The sequence below is a fragment of the Macaca nemestrina genome, chromosome 10 (assembly GCF_043159975.1).
Source record: "Macaca nemestrina isolate mMacNem1 chromosome 10, mMacNem.hap1, whole genome shotgun sequence".
Lineage (NCBI taxonomy): Eukaryota > Metazoa > Chordata > Mammalia > Primates > Cercopithecidae > Macaca > Macaca nemestrina.
The window spans coordinates 68953132-68971537 of NC_092134.1; the positions used below are offsets into that span (position 1 = coordinate 68953132).

Sequence of the window (18406 nt, forward strand, 5' to 3'; positions counted from 1 at the left end):
TAATTATTTTATTTTTATTTATTTATTTTTTTTGAGATGGAGTCTTGTTGTGTTGCCAGGCTGGAGTGCAGGTGGCACAATCTCAGCTCACTGCAACTCTGCCTCCCAGGTCCAAGCAATTCTCCTGCCTCAGCGTCCCAAGTAGCTGGGACTACAGGCGCATGCCACCACGCCTGGCTATTTTTTGTATTTTTAGTAGAGATGGGGTTTCACCATGTTGGCCAGGATGGTCTTGATCTGTTGACCTCGTGATCCACCCACCTCAGCCTCCCAAAGTGCTAGGATTACAGGTGTGAGCCACCATGCTCAGCCTAATTTTTTATTTTTAGTAGAGACGGGGTTTCACCATGTTGGCCAGGCTGGTCTCGAACTCCTGACCTCAGGTGATTGGCCTGCCTCAGCCTCCCAAAGTGCTGAGATTACAGGCATGAGCCACTGCACCCGGCTGGCAGCTCGAATTTTAGGAGACTTAATGGGATTATTTTTCCCATTTCTTTCCTAACCTTACATTCCTGTTTATTTACTTGAAGCTATCCTTTTTTTTTTTTTTTGAGACGAAGTCTCACTCTTGTTGCCCAGGTTGGAGTGCAGTGGCGCAATCTTGGCTCACTGCAACCTCTGCCTCCTAGGTCCAAGCATTTCTCTTGCCTCAGCCTCCCAAATAGCTGGGATTACAGACATCTGCCACCATGCCCGGCTAATTTTTGTATTTTTAGTAGAAACAGGGTTTCACCATGTTGGCCAGCCTGGTCTCGAACTCCTGACCTCAGGCAATCCGCCCGCCTTGGCCTCCCAAAGTGTTGGGATTACAGGCGTGAGCCACCGCACCTGGCCAAAGCTATCCCTTCTTTTCATATACTTTATATTCACTTATTTCACTTTTATTTTTTCCGCTGTCCGTACTTTAACTTGTTTTATGCTAAGAGTTCTATCTACTAACTCTTCTATTTTAATTTTTTGAGACAGGGTCTCTCTCTGCCACCCAGGCTGGCAATCATAGCTTGCTGTAAGCTTTAACTCCTCGACTCAAGCAGTCTTCACAGCTCAGCCTTGAGTAGCTGGGACTGTGGCACATGCCAGCATGCCTGGCTAATTAACATTTGTTTTTTTGTCGAGACAGGGCTCTTGCTATGTTTCCCAGGCTGGTATAGAATTCCTGATCTCAAGTGATATCCCTGCCTCAGCCTCCCAGTGCTGAGATTATAGGCATGAGCCATCACACCCGTCTATTTGTTATATATACTATTTTTATACCATTAATTGCTATCTTTTCAAAATATAATATTTAAAAAAGACTACTAAAGTGAAGATACAACTTATTTTAAAGCTAATTTCATTTAAATAGTCACTGAAAATTAGCAGACTGGTATCACCATGCATTTATTTATTTAAAATGTTTTCAAAAAATAAATATTTTGAATGAGGATGCATTTTTGAGGGTAAAATACTGAAAGCAAGAATGCTTCTCTTCCATGTCACTGTAATGGGCGAATAAAAGAGTCAAACTTAAAAAATACTACTGTGGAATAGATATATTCCTATCAATACTATTAATAAAAATACAATATATCTCTTGAAAGCAAGAATGCTTCTCTTCCATGTCACTGTAATGGGGGAATAAAAGAGTCAAACTTAAAAAATACTACCGTGGAATAGATATATTCCTATCAATACTATTAATAAAAATACAATCTCCACATAAAATTTCTATTTATTGGTGTTCTTTGCTAGAGGTACTGAAATAAAAACTAAATTGGCAAATATATCAAATAATCACATAATTTGAGTAAAATTTTATCTAATATTCAGTGATGTAAGCTTTTAAACTATACAAGATACCCATATTAGATGGTCAAATGGAAAATTAAAGAGGGATTAAATACTTCCTTGCCCCACACACTCTCAAACTAAACAGGTAACTGACAGTGGATAACTGTATTATTTAAATAAAGGCATTCACCCTTGCATTTATTTATGTGTACATATGATGCCTAAAATTATCCACTACAATAATGCATCATAATCTCACATAAAATTCTAATCTTCTCATCTCTTCAAACTGATGGTTACTGATGTTCTTGGTACACAAATTTATTTTTCTTTAGGATATGTTCTTTTTATGATATGCAGATTGTATGTAATCACACTTCACCAGTCTGAAAAGCCAGAAACCAAAACCAAAAGAAAGAAAAGTCCTGTTGGATAAAATGATGAAATAATTTCTTGCTAAGCACAATCCTTTGGTCTAGAACTCTGGGTAGATTTTTCAGAGAAAACAATTCCTTTTTGGCTGGGCGTGGTGACTCACACCTCTAATCCCAGCACTTTAGGAGGCTGAGGCGGGCAGATCACTTGAGGCCAGGAATTTGAGACCAGCCTGACCAACATGGTGATACCTCATCTCTACTAAAAATACAAAAATTAGCCAGGCGTGGTGGTGCACGCCTGTAATCCCAGCTACTTGGGAGGCTAAGGCAGGAGAACTGCCTGAACCTCGGTGGCCGAGGTTGCAGTGAGCAGAGATCACACCACTGTACTCCAGCCTGAGCTACAGAGCAAGACTTGTCTCAAAAAACAAAAAAAAAAAAAAAAAGAAAATGTTTCTTTTCAATTTGTATACCCTAAGTATATGAAAGAACTTCTATACTAAATTTAGAATTAGTGGGTTTAGAAGAGACACAAAATTGTTCCTACATCCAATATTCTGAGAGTAGTTTATGATTACCATCTATATTGTTACTTTCAAAAGACAACTTTTGCTTCACAAACTGAATACATAGAAACACATGAACTCTTTACAGTAAAATTGAGAAATTTATTTTTTTTCCATGAAATAGTAAGCAGAATTAAAGAAATATACAGCTTAAAACAGTTGAAATGACCTTAGAATTTTAATGACAATTATACATTTATGGCCAAAGGAAAAAAATGAGTAGTTTTTAATAATGAATTCACTTTAAAATGTCTGCTTAATAATTCATCTGAAATTACATGGATACAAGGATAACTGGGATCTGGGCACCTTGTAAAATAAAATAATGCCACTTTATCCTTCTCAAAAAAATTGTTATCCCAGTATAACAGTGGTGCGGTTCTGCTCCCCACTCACAGTAGCCACTGTGCTACCATTTACAAACGTGTCAACTCAGTCTTCCTGATTTGTAAGGATGCCTATTTTGGTTCCACTTAAAAATATTTCCAGTAGGCAGTCAGAGAAAATGCCTTATTTAGCCCCACTCAGAGTAGAGGATCAGTATGTCAACACATTGGTCGGTCATGGCTTTCTTCTCGTGCTCACTGAGGTCAAATTTCCTCATATAATTATAAATGTTAAAAGATAAAATTACATCTTCACAGCAGCCAAAAATTTATATTTTTTTATGTATTTACAATATTGTACATATTTACATGACCACATCAAATACTGAATTGTAGAAACAAGTGACTATCTATAAAGGCATTCATTTAATGCCCAAGCGTTATTTTCTTGTGCAAACAGAAACTTTTCTCAAACTTCTATTAGAAAGCTAAAGACAGTCAACGTTGCGAAGGCCACCATCCATGGTTAAAGAGCCAAACCTAAAACACACACAAAAAGAAAAAAGGTAATCTCAAAAGTTGAATTTATGTATAAAGGCCCCCAACCTTAAAATACTTTTCAGAGGAATAAATAGCTATTTATTTTTAAAGAGTTTAAGCAACTACCATTTGTTCTATTTCTTACTGGAACAGCATGGTATTATCATAAATACATGAAAAACCGACGTAATGATGTAATTAAGAAACTGTTAGTAAGAACTGGATAATTTCTTTCTGGTGGGGTGGGATTTACAAACTAAGATAGAGTTGGGGCAGGGCGAGGTGGCTCATGCCTGTAATCCCAGCACTTTGGGAGGCCGAGGCAGGAGGATCACTTGAGGTCACGAGTTTGAGACCAGCCTGGCCTATATGGCAAAACTCCTTCTCTACTAAAAATACAAAAATTCGCTGGGTGTGGTGGCACATGCCTATAGTCCCAGTTACTCAGGAGGCTGAGGCAGAATTGCTTGAACCCAGGAGGCAGAGGTTGCAGTGAGCCAGGATCATGCCACCACACTCTAGCCTGGGTAACAGAGTGAGACTTTGTCTCAAAAAAAAAAAAAAAAGATACCGAGTTGGGAGTGTGACATACCCAACAGAAGTTGAGAAATGATACCTTGCTAGAGAACACAATGCTATTTTGGGGAGCAGTGGGAAGTAAAGTTGGGTGAACAGGCTGGAACCAGACTATTATACTCTTTGAATGGAAGTATAAATTTAGACTTGACTTTTTAGGTAACAGGAGTTTAGAAACTTTTGAGCCAAATAAGTCGTATGATTACATCAGTATTCTGAAAGATGATTTTGGCTGTAATACCCAAGACAGATGGGAAGAGCTTGGGGTTAAGAAAAAAATAGGTTGGTTATTACCATCCATCACATATGAAAGGGAAAGGAAATCTGAATGAGGGTGACGAGGGGAAATATGGGAGCCAAACTTGTTGAGAGGGAATAAAGAAGATTAAGTGTCAAAAATAATTTATGTTTAAGGGAATAGGAGAAAGGTGGTACCTTCAAACAGGATTAAGGAGATTAGAGGGAAAATTGAGTTAGGACAGATGATTTTAGATTCAAAAAAAAATTTGAAGTGATAGTGGGTTATCCACATGGAGACAGAGTAGTATAATACTCTGAACAAAATCTGGCTTCCATTACTAGTTTTGTCACTTAACATTTAAGTTAAGATTATGCCATGTTATATCACCCATATATTGTCAAGAAATCTGCAAATAAAACATAGGAGGAATTGACTTACTAAATGTGGTTTAGGAAGTTGGGACTTTATTCCTCAAGGAATAAGTGGTTAAATATAAAAGTTTGTTACAAGCACATCTTTGGCCAGGCACGGTGGCTCACACCCATAATCCCAGCACTTAGGGAGGCCAAGGCAGGTGGATCACGAGGTCAAGAGATCGAGACCATCCTGGCCAACATGGTGAAACCCTGTCTCTACTAAAAATACAAAAATTAGCTCGGCATGATGGCGTGTGCCTGTAGTCCCAGCTACTTGGGAGGTTGAGGCAGGAGAATCGCTTGAACCCGGGAGGCAGAGGTTACGGTGAGTTAAGATCGTACCACTGTACTCCGGCCTGGTGACACAGTGAGACTCTGTCTCAAAAAAAAAAAAAAAAAAAGCACATCTTTATAGTCTCTTCTACTTGGTGATCTTTAAGCCTGAAAGGATTTAGCTAAAGCTGTGAAGAAACTGTAAACTGTATACTATAAAAAAGTTAGATAATTACTATAAACAAAATATTTTTAAAAATTAACGAGTAATTCTCCCCAAAAATGGAAATTGAACAAACATATTAAACGATGTTTGACAGCACTATAAACCACAGAAATATAAATTAAAATAAGATCTCAGTTTTTACTAAACAAATTGGCAAACGTTTAAAAGACATTATACATTCAATGTTGCCAAACGCATAGGTTTTGTCTGTTTAGGACTATAACAAACACCCTTTTAAAGAACAAAATTGACCGGGTGCGGTGGCTCATGCCTGTAATCCCAGCACTTTGGTAGACTGAGGTGGGTGGATCACCTGAGGTCAGGAGTTCAAGACCAGCATGGCCAACATGGTGAAACCCCATCTCCACTAAAAATACAAAAAAACTAGCTGGGTGTGGTGGTGGGCTCCTGTAATCAGCTACTCAGGAAGCTGAGGAAGGAAGAATCACTTGAACTTGTGAGGTGGAGGTTACAGTGAGCTGAGATTGTGCCATTGGACTCCAGGCTGGGCAACAGAGAAACCCCGTCTCAGGAAAAAAAAAAAAAAAACAACCAAATTAGTAAAACCCAACACAATTTTTTTTTTTTTTTTTTTTTTTTTTGAGACGGAGTCTCGCTCTGTCGCCCAGGCTGGAGTGCAGTGGCCGCATCTCAGCTCACTGCAAGCTCCGCCTCCCGGGTCTACGCCATTCTCCTGCCTCAGCCTCCCGAGTAGCTGGGACTACAGGCGCCCGCCACCTCACCCGGCTAGTTTTTTGTATTTTTTTTAGTAGAGACGGGGTTTCACCGTATTAGCCAGGCTGGTCTCGATCTCCTGACCTTGTGATCCGCCCGTCTCGGCCTCCCAAAGTGCTGGGATTACAGGCTTGAGCCACCGCGCCCGGCCCCCAACACAATTTAAATTGGCATACTCTCTGACCCAAAAATTCCATATCCTTTTTTCTTTTTTTTTTTTGAGACAGAGTCTCGCTCTGTCACCCAGGCTGGAGTGCAGTGGCATGATCTTGGCTCACTGCAACCTCCACCTCCCAGATTTAGGTGATTCCTCGTGCTTCAGCCTCCCCAGTAGCTGGGATTACAGGTGTGCACCACCATGCCCGGCTAATTTTTGTATTTTTGGTAGAGACAGCATTTTGCCATGTTGCCTAGGCTGGTCTTGAACCCCTGAGCTCAGGCAATCTGCCTGCCTCAGCTTCCCAAAGTGCTAGGATTACAGGTGTGAGCCACCATGGCCGGCCAAATGTGAAATATTTTTATTAGCATTACAAGGGTTTGAGAACCCATAGAGGAGCACCTAAGGGCTTGAAAAAGAAAGGGTTCTATTAAAGAGCCGAATATGACTTAATTTCTCTGAGGAATCAGGATAAGGAAAACAGCCATCCAAAAATTGCTTTATTGCCTCTTCAGGTTTTCAAATCTCTTTTGGCCTTATCTATTAGGATTCTGCAGATAATAAGCAGACACCTAGCTCCTCAAAGTACTGCATTTACCTATGGCTTTCACCTGCAAGGAGGTGTGCAGAGGACTCTCTGAGCTACTCAGCACCAGAGTCCTGGAATCTTAACAGGCAACTCTGACTCACCAAATTGAAAATTATGATTCCAATGAATTAAGTTATAAAAATAATGTAAATAGAGTTTGATCTTTACAAACTGATTCAAATAAGCAAGTAATTTGATTAACCAGTGCTTCTATAAAATGGAACTAATCAACCATTAAAAGGCATCACAAATACGCAATCATAGAGAGAAAAACCTGAGTTCTGACTTTACGACCCTTTACCTATTGACACAGGGAAGATATAAGTACAGATGTGTATGAACTCAATTGCAAAGAAAATCATAATAATTATTTTTGTATTACTCACCTTTCTAAAATGTGGTTATTTTCAGCAAGTTCTTTAACCACCCCTTCCATCTCTTCCTTTAATTTCTTCATACTATATAAAATAAACAAGCACTTTTGCTCAGAAAAAGTATGCAAATGTTTTAGAAGGATGTTTATGTTTCAGTTTTCTAAATTTAACTAGTCAATAAATAACTTTATTAAACATTGTATTACAACAAACATAAAAAATTTCAAAATGTAAGAGCAAGAGCACAAACTGCAATGAAAGCAAATGGAAACACTACAGTTTCCAAATGATAGTTTCTTACCCAAGAGTCATTTCTACTAATGTGTTAGAACTTGGATAAATTGGAGTCATGGTATGTTTGATTCCACTGGAAGCAGCAAACATTTTCTGAGGCAGAGTTTCTTGTAACTAAAACATCCAAAAAAAAAAAAAAGAAAAAGAAAAAATCCCCACATTAATCACAGAACAAAAGTACTTACTACAGATCTGACATCAAGTGTTACAGCTTTTAATAAGTCCTTTATAAAAACTTTAAATTTTGATTTCAAAACTATCAATGATACAATACTTAAATCAACACCCTTTTAAGAAAGAAACTTTTCTTAGTTGATAAAAGAATGGTTTATCAGCTGTTTTTAGTTGTAAAACATCTACATTCTTAAAACTTGGCTCAAAATACATATTAAAAATTGGTGAGTAGAACTGAATGCAGGCACATTATATCCCATTTCTCCCCTGTCAATCACTATCAGTTATAAACTGAGAAGAATTTTAATTTTTCCTAATGAGAAAAAAGCTTTTTTTCTTTTGATAGCTGTACCTACCTCATTAGTATAGTCTTGATATTTTGATACTTCTTCTTCAATATCAAAACACTGATTAGTCAGAGATAATAACTGTTTCCTAAGATGAAGCATCTTTCTGAAAACCAAGAAGAATCAACTGATATGCAGTCTAGTGAAACATTCTTACTTCAAATGTACATTTATATTGTGCAGTCAACCACTAATCATTCCAAAAGTTTACTCACCTCATCCATTCTTCCGACTTACTCAAAAATGCCTCGTACTTTTTAACACATTCATCTGTAAAGTGCGTCATAGCTTTGGTTGCATGGTAATACAGTTTTTGCCTGTAATTTAGAAATAATCCAAGACACTTAAACCAATGTCACTGTTTCTACTTTCGATATTTATAAATTTTCAAATATATGAAATGTATCTTTTTCTTATAATGATTGTTGTGGCTTTAGAGTATTTACAGTAGAAAGTAAACGTTTCTAAGACATTATAGCAGCAAGAAGATAAAGAGAAGGTTCAAAATGGATGTAAAAAAAATGCCTATTGCATGAGGTTAAAGTTAAGATGGTGGTTAAGTCTGCCCTTGCCTGTGCTCTATTATCTGTCCTTCTGTATCAGAGCACATGAGGCAGAAGGTGACTGACTGGAACAGTAATCTTTCTCCCGCCTCCTTCTCCCATCATGGTAACTTCCCAATTAGGGAACAGATGTGTGAACCTCAAAAATGTGTACATATTGTAACAATCCTGTAAAATCAAGATTAAAATGTATTTTTAATTGTAATTAATTTCAACTTTAAGAAGAATCATAATAAAGATAACCAAAATAGCACCAAAAATAACTAATTATTAAACATAATCTGGATACTTACTTATCAAATTTGTGGATTTGCTCTTCATTATAAGCTAGTCCTAGAAATAGGAAAATATATTACTGTTGTTAATGTAGAATCATAACATTATACACAATATATTTTCTTTCGAGATCACTGCTTCAAAAAGGCTAAGAGTTTGAAGCAGATGTCATAGATTTGTGGCTCATGGGCTTCTTATGGCCCACAGATGCTTTTATTTGGTCTGTAAATAACAATGTAAAAAACAATTAACTGTTAACATTTAAAAATCAAGATATTTCTAACAAATTCTGTATTTCTAGCTTTTTTTGAGAAATGGGAAGACTGGGCAATACCTTTGGTGAATCTGAGTAGTGGCTCTCCCCTGTAGATGAGTCCCCACTGGCCAATCTCATTCCTTTGTTACCTGCCTGGCCTTTAGAGGTTCTGGAGTTCATGACCCTGATTTAAAGTATCCAAAAGGTTGATTTTAAGGATAGGGTTTTTTTTTTTTTAACACAATCAACCTTTTTCCTGACAGAATCATATCTCTGAAACAAACAGCTTAAGAAGCCACCCTTACAGATATGCCAAATTAATTTAACTGAATTATAACTAATTACTAAGAAGGATTTATTAAATTAACAAACAGCAAATTTTACTTACTACGTTCTGCTTTGTCTTTTTTGAACTGATAGTAAATCTCTGTCATGCAATTTAACAGGACTTGTAGTTTTTCTACACTATTTAAGGAAGAAAAACTCAAATAAATTAACTGAGTCAATGTGAAAAAGGACATTAATAAGAGCAGAAACTACGCATAAAGCTATAACTTACTTTCTATCTTTTGGATGAGTGCCTTCTTGATGTGCCCATGCATCTGCCAGCGATCCACCTGGAGATAATCTGCTGTCAATATCCTGAAGACTGGTTTCTATTGTTCCCTGAGAACTGGAAAGCTAAATAAAACCAAAGGTTCAGATCCAGGTTGCCAAAAGCCAGAAATGATTATCACAGTACCAACAAAGTCTAAAGTCTGGATCACATTTCTTTTGTAGATTACTTCAATTCAAAGGCACAGTAATTATTTCCATTTTTAAATACAAAAGAGTTCCTAACATTGATTTCCACCAGGGGTACAGTATGATAATAAAACATGAGACCAGCACTAGTACATCTTATAAAACATTTCATTCAATACCCTTCTAAAACCACATGTAAAATATTTCTAATCTTGTTTCCTTATCTGTAAAAAGTGGTTAATTCTCCATCTCACAGCCCTGTTGTGAAAATTAAATAGAACTACTAGAATAGTCCCAAGTATCAACTGTGTAGGTAGCAAGATTTGTGCTCTTCTTGTTTAAGAGGCCAAACCAAAGCAACTCCTCTTAAAAACAGAAAATGAAAAGAAACCTCATCTAAGATTCTGTTCATTTTAAGCTTAGGAAATTTATCACTTACCTACCTCAGAAATGCATACAGTATTTCTAAAATTTATGAAGAAAGGATGAAGGTTAGGCTTAAAGGATAAATAAGTCCAAATATTTTAAAGGTCCTGATACACACTATTGCCTTTCAAATAATGTTGTCAGTAGCAGCTGACATTGCCACTAGCAAAAAACAAGGGTGCTCTTTAAACCACACTCTTGTCAGCACTGGCATTATAATTTTTTAAGCCTTGAAAATCTGAAAGACAAAAATAGTATCTTACTGTTATAACAAGCAATTTTTTCTTGCTATTGGATTTGAGCATTTTTTTTCAAGAGTGTTTTCACCAGACATATTTTCTTCATTTATAAATTGTCTCTAAATGTTCTTTGCTCATCTATTTTTTTGCAGACTATTTTCCTTATCAATTTGTATGAGTTATTTTTATAAAAAACCCTTTATCACATTTTCCCAACTTATTTGCATTCTAACATTTTTTAAACATATAGAGATCTTAAATTTTTATTTTATTTTTGAAACAGAGTCTCATTCTGTCACCCAGGCTGGAGTGCAGTGGCGTAATCTCAGCTCCCTGCAACCTCTGCCTTCTGAGTTCAAGTCATCCTCTCAACTTAAGCCTCCTGAGTAGATGGGACTACAAGTGCGTGCCATCACGCCTTGAGAATTTTTGTTTTGTTTTTTTTTTTGGTAGAGATGGGGTTTCACCGTGTTGCCTAGACTGGTCTTGAACTCCTGAGCTCAACCAGTCTAACCCCACCTTGGCCTCCCAAAGTGCTGGGATTATAGGTATGAGCCACTGTGCCTGGCTTAAATTTTTATATGATCAAATACATATCTTGGTTTTTATGCTTTATGTCTTTTTTAACATTAATGTTTAGAATGTGTTAACTTATACATCCAATATATGGAAAACAGTTTATGGAAAAAGTCATTTCTTACAGCATTACATAGAAGAGTGAAAAGCAAACTAAAGTACCAACAGTAGAAGAATAATAAGTAAAACTGTAATAAATCCACTGGCTGCAACATGGTATCATTAAGAAAATGGTGTTACCAAAAGAACCTGGAAAATGCCTACACTATAATGTTATACAAAAAGTAAAAATAACAACCATATGTTTGTAGAGTAATAATAATTTAATAATACACATACAAGAAAATGAAAAGATTACCCACATTTTAGCAGCATAAGAATCACCTGGAAGGCTTATTAGAAAGGGCCTTTGCTGGGTTCTGCCAGCTGAGTTGCTGACTCAACACATCTGAGGTGGGGTCCCAAAATGTGCATTTCTAATAAGTTCCCATGTGAGGCTGAAGCTGCTGGCCCAGAAGCCACTCTTCTTATTTTTTATCTTTTGAGACAGGGTCTCTGTCGCCCAGGCTGGAGTGCAGTGGCATGATCGCGGCTCACAGCAACCTCCATCTCCCAGGTTCAAGTGATTCTCTTGCCTCAGCCTCCCCAGTAGCTGGGATTACAAGCGTCTGCCACTACACCCGGCTAATTTTTGTATTTTTAGTAGAGACAGGGTTTCACCATGTTGGCCAGGCTGGTCTCAAACTCCTGGCCTCAAGTGATCCGCCCACCTCAGCCTCCCAAAGTTCTGTGAACCACTGAGCCCTGTGACCCAGGAGTCACTCTGAGAACCACTGCTGCAGGGCAATGGATAAAAACTTTTAAGAATCATTTTTTGAGTGCAGAATATATGTGGTATTTTTTCTACTTATAAATTTTACTTTTGTGTGGGAAAAATTTCTTTAAGGTCTCCAATAGGAAGCTAGGCACAGGAGGCTGAGGCAGGAGAATGGCACAAACCCAGGAGGCAGAACTTGCAGTGAGCCGAGATTGCGCCATTGCACTCCAGCCTGGCGACAGAGCGAGACTCCATCTCAAAAAAAAGAAAAAGAGAAAAAATGAAATCTAGGGAAAAGTAGTTGAAGTGAGAAGTCCTGATGTCATAAGACTCCATTACCTCAAGCTATTAGTCATCTATGCTTTCTCATAAGAAATCTTAATCTCGGTCGGGCGAGGTGGCTCATGCCTGTAATCCCAGCACTTTGGGAGGCCAAGGCGGGCAGATCACTTGAAGTTGGGAGTTCCAGACCAGCCTGACCAAAATGGAGAAACCCCGTCTCTACTAAAAATACAAAATTAGCTGGGCGTGGTGGCACATGCCTGCAATCCGAGCTACTTGGGAGGCTGAGGCAGGAGAATCGCTTGAACCCAGGAGGTGGAGGCTGCGGTGAGCCGAGATTGTGCCATTGCACTCTAGCCTGGGCAACAAGAGGGAAACTCTGTTTTTTTTTGTTGTTTGTTTTTTTTTAAAAAAAGAAATCTCAGTCTCACAGGAATGTCATAAAAATGAGAAACATTTTGAGATCCCCAAAAGAAAATATATTAATATTAATAAGAGATTCAGAGACTTCCTGAGATTCTTTTGTATTTTTTAGCAGGGTAGAGACTTGTCCTCATTTCTTTTTCTAGTTATAGAAGTGATTACTGCCTTGAGGATCTCAAATCTTTCTTTCCTTAACTTTTTATTTTAGAAAAAAATTTGATAATATTTTCTAATCTTTTTTTTTTTTTTTTGAGATGGGAGTTTTGCTTTTTTCACACAGGATGGAGTGCAATGGTGTGATCTTGGCTCACTGCAACCTCTGCCTCCTGGGTCCAAGTGATTCTCCTGCCTCAGCCTCCCAAGCAGCTGGGATTACAGGCGCCCACCACCACACGCAGCTAACGACACAGGGTTTCACCATGTTGGCCAGGCTGGTCTCGAACTCCTGACCTCAGGTGATCCACCTGCCTTGGCTTCCCAAAGTGCTGGAATTACAGGCATAAGCCACCGTGCCCAGCCTAATTTAAATCTATTTCTAAACAAGCTCAAGCACTTTACATTCAACTGCATGTGAAATTACATTTATGAACTTGCTTTAACTGCCACAGCAACAACACAAGAGCACTATGGATTTAAACACCGAGAGAGAGAGAGAGACAGAGAGAGAGGTTTAAATTACAGTAGGCATTTGAATATGTTACAAAAAATTTCAAGGCAGTAAGAGTATTTAATATTGTAAAGAAGTTTCTAAAGATGGGAAAATATTATTTCTCTGCAGTGAGAAACATCATCTCTATAAGTTTATTTATTTAAATTATTTATTTTACAGACAAGATTTCGTGCTGTTGCCCAGGCTAGGGTGCAGTGGCACCATCATAACTCGGGGCAGCCTTTAATGCCTCAGTTCAAGTGATCCTCTTGCCTCGGCCTCCTGAGTAGCTAGGTGTGTACTGCCATGCCTAGCACCTAAGAACGTTTAAATCTAATAGTGCCAGCAAAGGAATAGGTTATGAGCTTACAATTTTCATAATTTTGTAAATACTTACTCTCAACAATTTGGTGTGTATGTCTGAAATTTCACCTAACTCTGCCGCTTCTAGGTTGATCTTCATTAACTTTTCATATCTATATGAAAAGTCAAAAGAGAAAATTAAATGAGTATAATCAATACACAGTTTTAAAAAGATGCTTTATAAATAATAATTTGAGCTTTCATCATAACCATTTAAAAGTAAAAAACTGATTCAAAGTCTATAAGCCAGCAGATTGTTAAAAAAAAAAACCTGATGCTGGCCAGGTGTGGTAGCTCACGCCTGTAATCCCAGCACCTTGGGAGACCAAGGTGGGAAGATCACGAGGTCAGGAGATGGAAACCATCCTGGCTAACGTGGTAAAGCCCCATCTCTACTAAAAATACACACAAAAAATTAGCCGGGCATGGTGGCATGCGCCTGTAGTCCCAGCTACTTGGGAGGCTGAGGCAGGAGAATCACTTGAACCCGGGAGGCGGAGGTTGCAGTGAGCAGAGATTGTGCCACTGCACTCCAGCCTACATGACAGAGTGAGACTCTGTCTCAAAAAACAGCAACAGCAACAACAACAACAAAACCATGATGCCTGCCTGAAGGAGGAATTTTATCTGCTTCTATTTCAAATTTGCAGATCAAGGGATGGATAAAACAGAAAAGACCAATTAATTTCAAGTAATCATATGTCAGGATAATAGTAAAAATACATTTCAGAATTAATGAAGGTCAATAGTGATTATTGATTTCATTTATTGTATTTCCTCTGCAGCACAAATAGTATATTCTAGAAAGACGGCAGTTAAAAATATCATTCTTTCAAAACACGTTCTCAAGAATAAGATTCACAAGTAAGAATAAACTAAAAGTAATTCCTATACTTCTAAAAATACTACTAAAAGGCTGTTCTAGAATACCTCCTCCTATTTCCTTTGTTGATTACAGGTTTCTTATTTTCTTATTCACAGTTTCTGTTTTACAAGATAGAAATGAGATGTTTTTCCCACTACCTTTTCCTACCCAATGGCTGGGAGGAAATGCCACTAAGAGATGGTGTTCATTTCTTACCAAGAAAACTGGCATTTTTGCCTTTGTGATGGTGAAGTAATCACTAATCTAAGGCTGATCTTTATTTTATTCTTTGAGATGGAGTCTCGCTCTGTCACCAGGCTGGAGTGCAGTGGCACGATCTCAGCTCACTGCAACCTCTGCCTTCTGGGTTCAAGTGATTCTCCTGCCTCAGCCTCCCGAGTAGCTGGGACTACAGGCGTGTACCACCACACCCAGCTAATTTTTGTATTTTTAGTAGAGACAGGGTTTCACCGTGTTGGCCAGGATGGGCTCGATCTCTTGACCTCGTGATCCACCCACCTTGGCCTCCCAAAGTGCTCGGATTACAGGCATGAGCTACCGTGCCCAGCCGCTGATCTTTAATATAAACCCTAGCACAGCATGCCATATTGTGCCAAGGATAACTAAATCAATTAAACAGAAATGGAACATTTAATAAGTTAACCCCTACTAGTAAGGAAGTAGTCTACTCACACTTTCACAGTTTTTTCAATGTTTCTGATACAGAAATCCAATGTGATCACAACTTCTGTCTTTTTGTGAACAGTTTCATTGTAATCATCTTTAATTAATTCACTAAAAAAAGAAAATTATTTTTTTATGTAAGGAGTTACTTTTTCTTATCTTTCACTAATTATACTGCAGTACTACTGTTCAAAAACATTTTATAACAATATTCTAGATATTAGTCAATTCACACTTTTTGAGACACTATTATTAAAAGCATTTCTGTAACCCTTATATATATCTAGGGAACTCATATTTTCATAAACCATTACTACTTAGGTTAACAGTTTAGAAACCTAAGGTATTAATATTACATTAAGAAGTAAAAACTAATCTACAATTACACAAATAGTTTGTAGTGCATTACAGTTTACACCACCAGAATTAATTTTTACTACTCATAGTAGACTACTGTCTGATTCATACTTCAAACCAATTACAGGTTGAATATCTCTTATCTGAAATTCTTGGGACCAGAAGTGTTTCAGATTTTGGATTTTGGAGTATTTGCATATATACATACTGGTTAAGCATCCCTAATCTGAGAATCCAAAATGTTCCAATGAGTATTTCCTTTGAGCATAAACTTTGAGCAAAAAGTTGTGACTTTTTTATTAGGGAATTTTTTTATTAGGGATGCTCAACTTATGATGTGATCTCTGAAGAGGGATGACACAGTAATATATAATTGAAGGGCTTTTGATCTACATCAGGGGTCAACAAACTAAGACTTGAGGCCTGCTTTTATATGGCCCATTAGCTAACATTACACTTTTAAAGATTGTAAAAACAAAGAAGAGACCATACGCAGCCCACAAAGTCTAAAATATTAGACTGAGTCTTTAAAGAAAATGTTTGCCAACAGTGGTTTACATTAAAACTATTTTCTCATGACTTATTGGACTATAAACTAGTAAGTAAAAGGAATAAAAGCTTCATGGATCAGCGACTGACGGTAGATAAGAGAGAAAATGAAAATTGTTAGTACATAGAGATTTTTCCAGAAACCAGTAAAAACAAGGAAGATTCTTAGTGGAACAAAAAAGCATAGGCTTAGGAACTTAGATATGTGAACACAGTGAAAAATATAAACACAAATTGATGGGTTTCATATAATGCTAACAGAAAAAAAGAAGGAGCCTAAAAAGAGTGATGAAATGCTTCATATACATTTTTGCAAGAAGGGGTGGGTATGAGGTAGGCATACATAAACTGTCAAAACCATTACAGTCCAAGGGCACATACATAGTGACATGAGCGCAGAAAATTAAGTTCTTAGCATCTGTCGGCCACAAGGCCATCATGATGTGTATGCAAAATTCAAAAGCTTTGAATGACGTATAGAAATAAACATAATTCCCAAAAGAGATCATGTATTTTCCATTTTTTTTCAGATGGAAAGATGACATTTATAAATCATGAAAAGTATAAAACAGGAAAAAATTATATCCATCTTACATTTCTTAGAGTCACTTTCAGGAAGAAACTATTTAAACTAGATGATTAGTTATTCTGATCTAGAATAACTATATTAAGCGGTCTAGTTTTTAAAAATTAGCTTTTCAATTGCTTGTTAGATTATATATTCATATTGCATAATTTCATTTATATGAAATGTCTGGAACAGGCAAATAGTGTATTAGTGGTTGCCTAGGGCAGGGCTGTTTAGGCGGAAATGGAGAGTGAATACTAATGGGTGCAGAGATCCTTTCTGGGGTGATGAAAATGTTCTAAAATTAGTGATGATGGCTGCACAACTCTGAACACAATAAAAACCACTAAACTGGCCGGGCACGGTGGCTCAAGCCTGTAATCCCAGCACTTTGGGAGGCCGAGACGGGTGGATCACGAGGTCAGGAGATCGAGACCATCCTGGCTAACACGGTGAAACCCCGTCTCTACTAAGAAATACAAAAAACTAGCCGGGCGAGGTGGCGGGCGCCTGTAGTCCCAGCTACTTGGGAGGCTGAGGCCAGAGAATGGCGTGAACCCGGGAGGCGGAGCTTGCAGTGAGCTGAGATCCGGCCACTGCACTCCAGCCTGGGCTACAGAGTGAGACTCCGTCTCAAAAAAAAAAAAAAAAAAAAAAAAAAAAAAAAAAAACACTAAACTGTATGCTTAAATGCATGAATAGTATATGAATTATATCTCAATGTTGTGAAGGCTGGGTGTGGTGGCTCAAGCCTATAATCCCAGCTGAGGCGGGCTGATTGCTTGAGCCCAAGAGTTTGAGATCAGCCTGGGCAACATAACTAGACCCTCATCTCTTAAAAAAAAAAAAAAAAATTAGCTGGGCATGGTGGGGCATGCCTGTAATCCCAGGTACTTGGGAAGCTGAGGTGGTAGCATCACTTGAGGCCAGGAGTTTCAGGCTGCAGTGATCTGTGATTGTGCCACTGCACTCTAGCCTGGGTGACACTGAGGCCCTGTCTCAAAAAGAAAAAAAAAATATGGTGTGATAAAAAAGGACTGTGTACTTCATTTGGGAAAATGGTAGGAAATTAAGGAAGACTCTGAGGACTTAAACGCTAGAAAGTACAGATTGTACTGGATTCTAACAAGCCAAAGACTTCTAACATAGTGAAATGACAACCGAGTCAAGGTCCTAGGAAAAGAAATGCATTTGCCGTCACATCCTATAGCATGGTGTAAGTTTTAAAATTCAGATACTATTTGTTCTGTTTCACAAGGTCATTGTAGGACTCATGAAAAAAGAGCTGCTAAATGTTTTATAAATGAAATGTGAAACAAATGTATTATAATAAAAATCAAGTACGTAACCTAACTAGTTTGAAGAGAGAAAATATCAATGATGGGGCAACATCTACATGAAAATCAATTTCAAAATTTCAATCTATTACTTACATCAGCCATCGTATCCCCTTTCGCATTAATTCCTGATAAAGCAGTAAGGTACTGGCAATTCTGCAGGCATAACACACAACCCCTGTTATTGCCTAATAAAGAAATAAAATGTCAATATTTGGTGCTAATTGTGGTACAGGGTAAGAAAAACTTTTACACAAAATTATTCAAGCTTATACATTTTTATCAGGTTAATTAAAAACACAACAAACCAATTTCTAAGAGTTAAAAATAGATATAAATATAATAAATATGTTATCCTTAACATTATCTAACCATGCACTGTCTCAATGAAGAGAATTTTCTTATATAATGAATTCAAGAAAGAATAAAAAGTAAAAAAGAAAGCCCACAA

The 18406-nt window shown here is 37.6% G+C and overlaps 1 protein-coding gene across 2 annotated transcripts in view; it reads right to left on the reverse strand.

Annotated features, from left to right (window-relative positions):
• Positions 1-2792: 2792 nt before the first annotated feature.
• LOC105473459 (TANK binding kinase 1) overlaps positions 2793-18406 on the reverse strand; it is a 49107-nt gene continuing 33493 nt past the window's right edge. For both annotated transcript variants that reach the window (XM_011727288.3, XM_071071506.1), the window contains exons 11-21: positions 18052-18143; positions 15154-15255; positions 13630-13708; positions 9636-9757; positions 9465-9541; positions 8838-8877; positions 8197-8298; positions 7991-8087; positions 7468-7574; positions 7179-7250; positions 2793-3579 (exon numbers count right to left, since the gene is read on the reverse strand). In XM_011727288.3, coding sequence (XP_011725590.1) covers positions 3528-3579; positions 7179-7250; positions 7468-7574; positions 7991-8087; positions 8197-8298; positions 8838-8877; positions 9465-9541; positions 9636-9757; positions 13630-13708; positions 15154-15255; positions 18052-18143 — 942 coding nt within the window. In that variant the 3' untranslated portion in view covers positions 2793-3527. The remainder of the gene's footprint in view (positions 3580-7178; positions 7251-7467; positions 7575-7990; positions 8088-8196; positions 8299-8837; positions 8878-9464; positions 9542-9635; positions 9758-13629; positions 13709-15153; positions 15256-18051; positions 18144-18406) is intronic.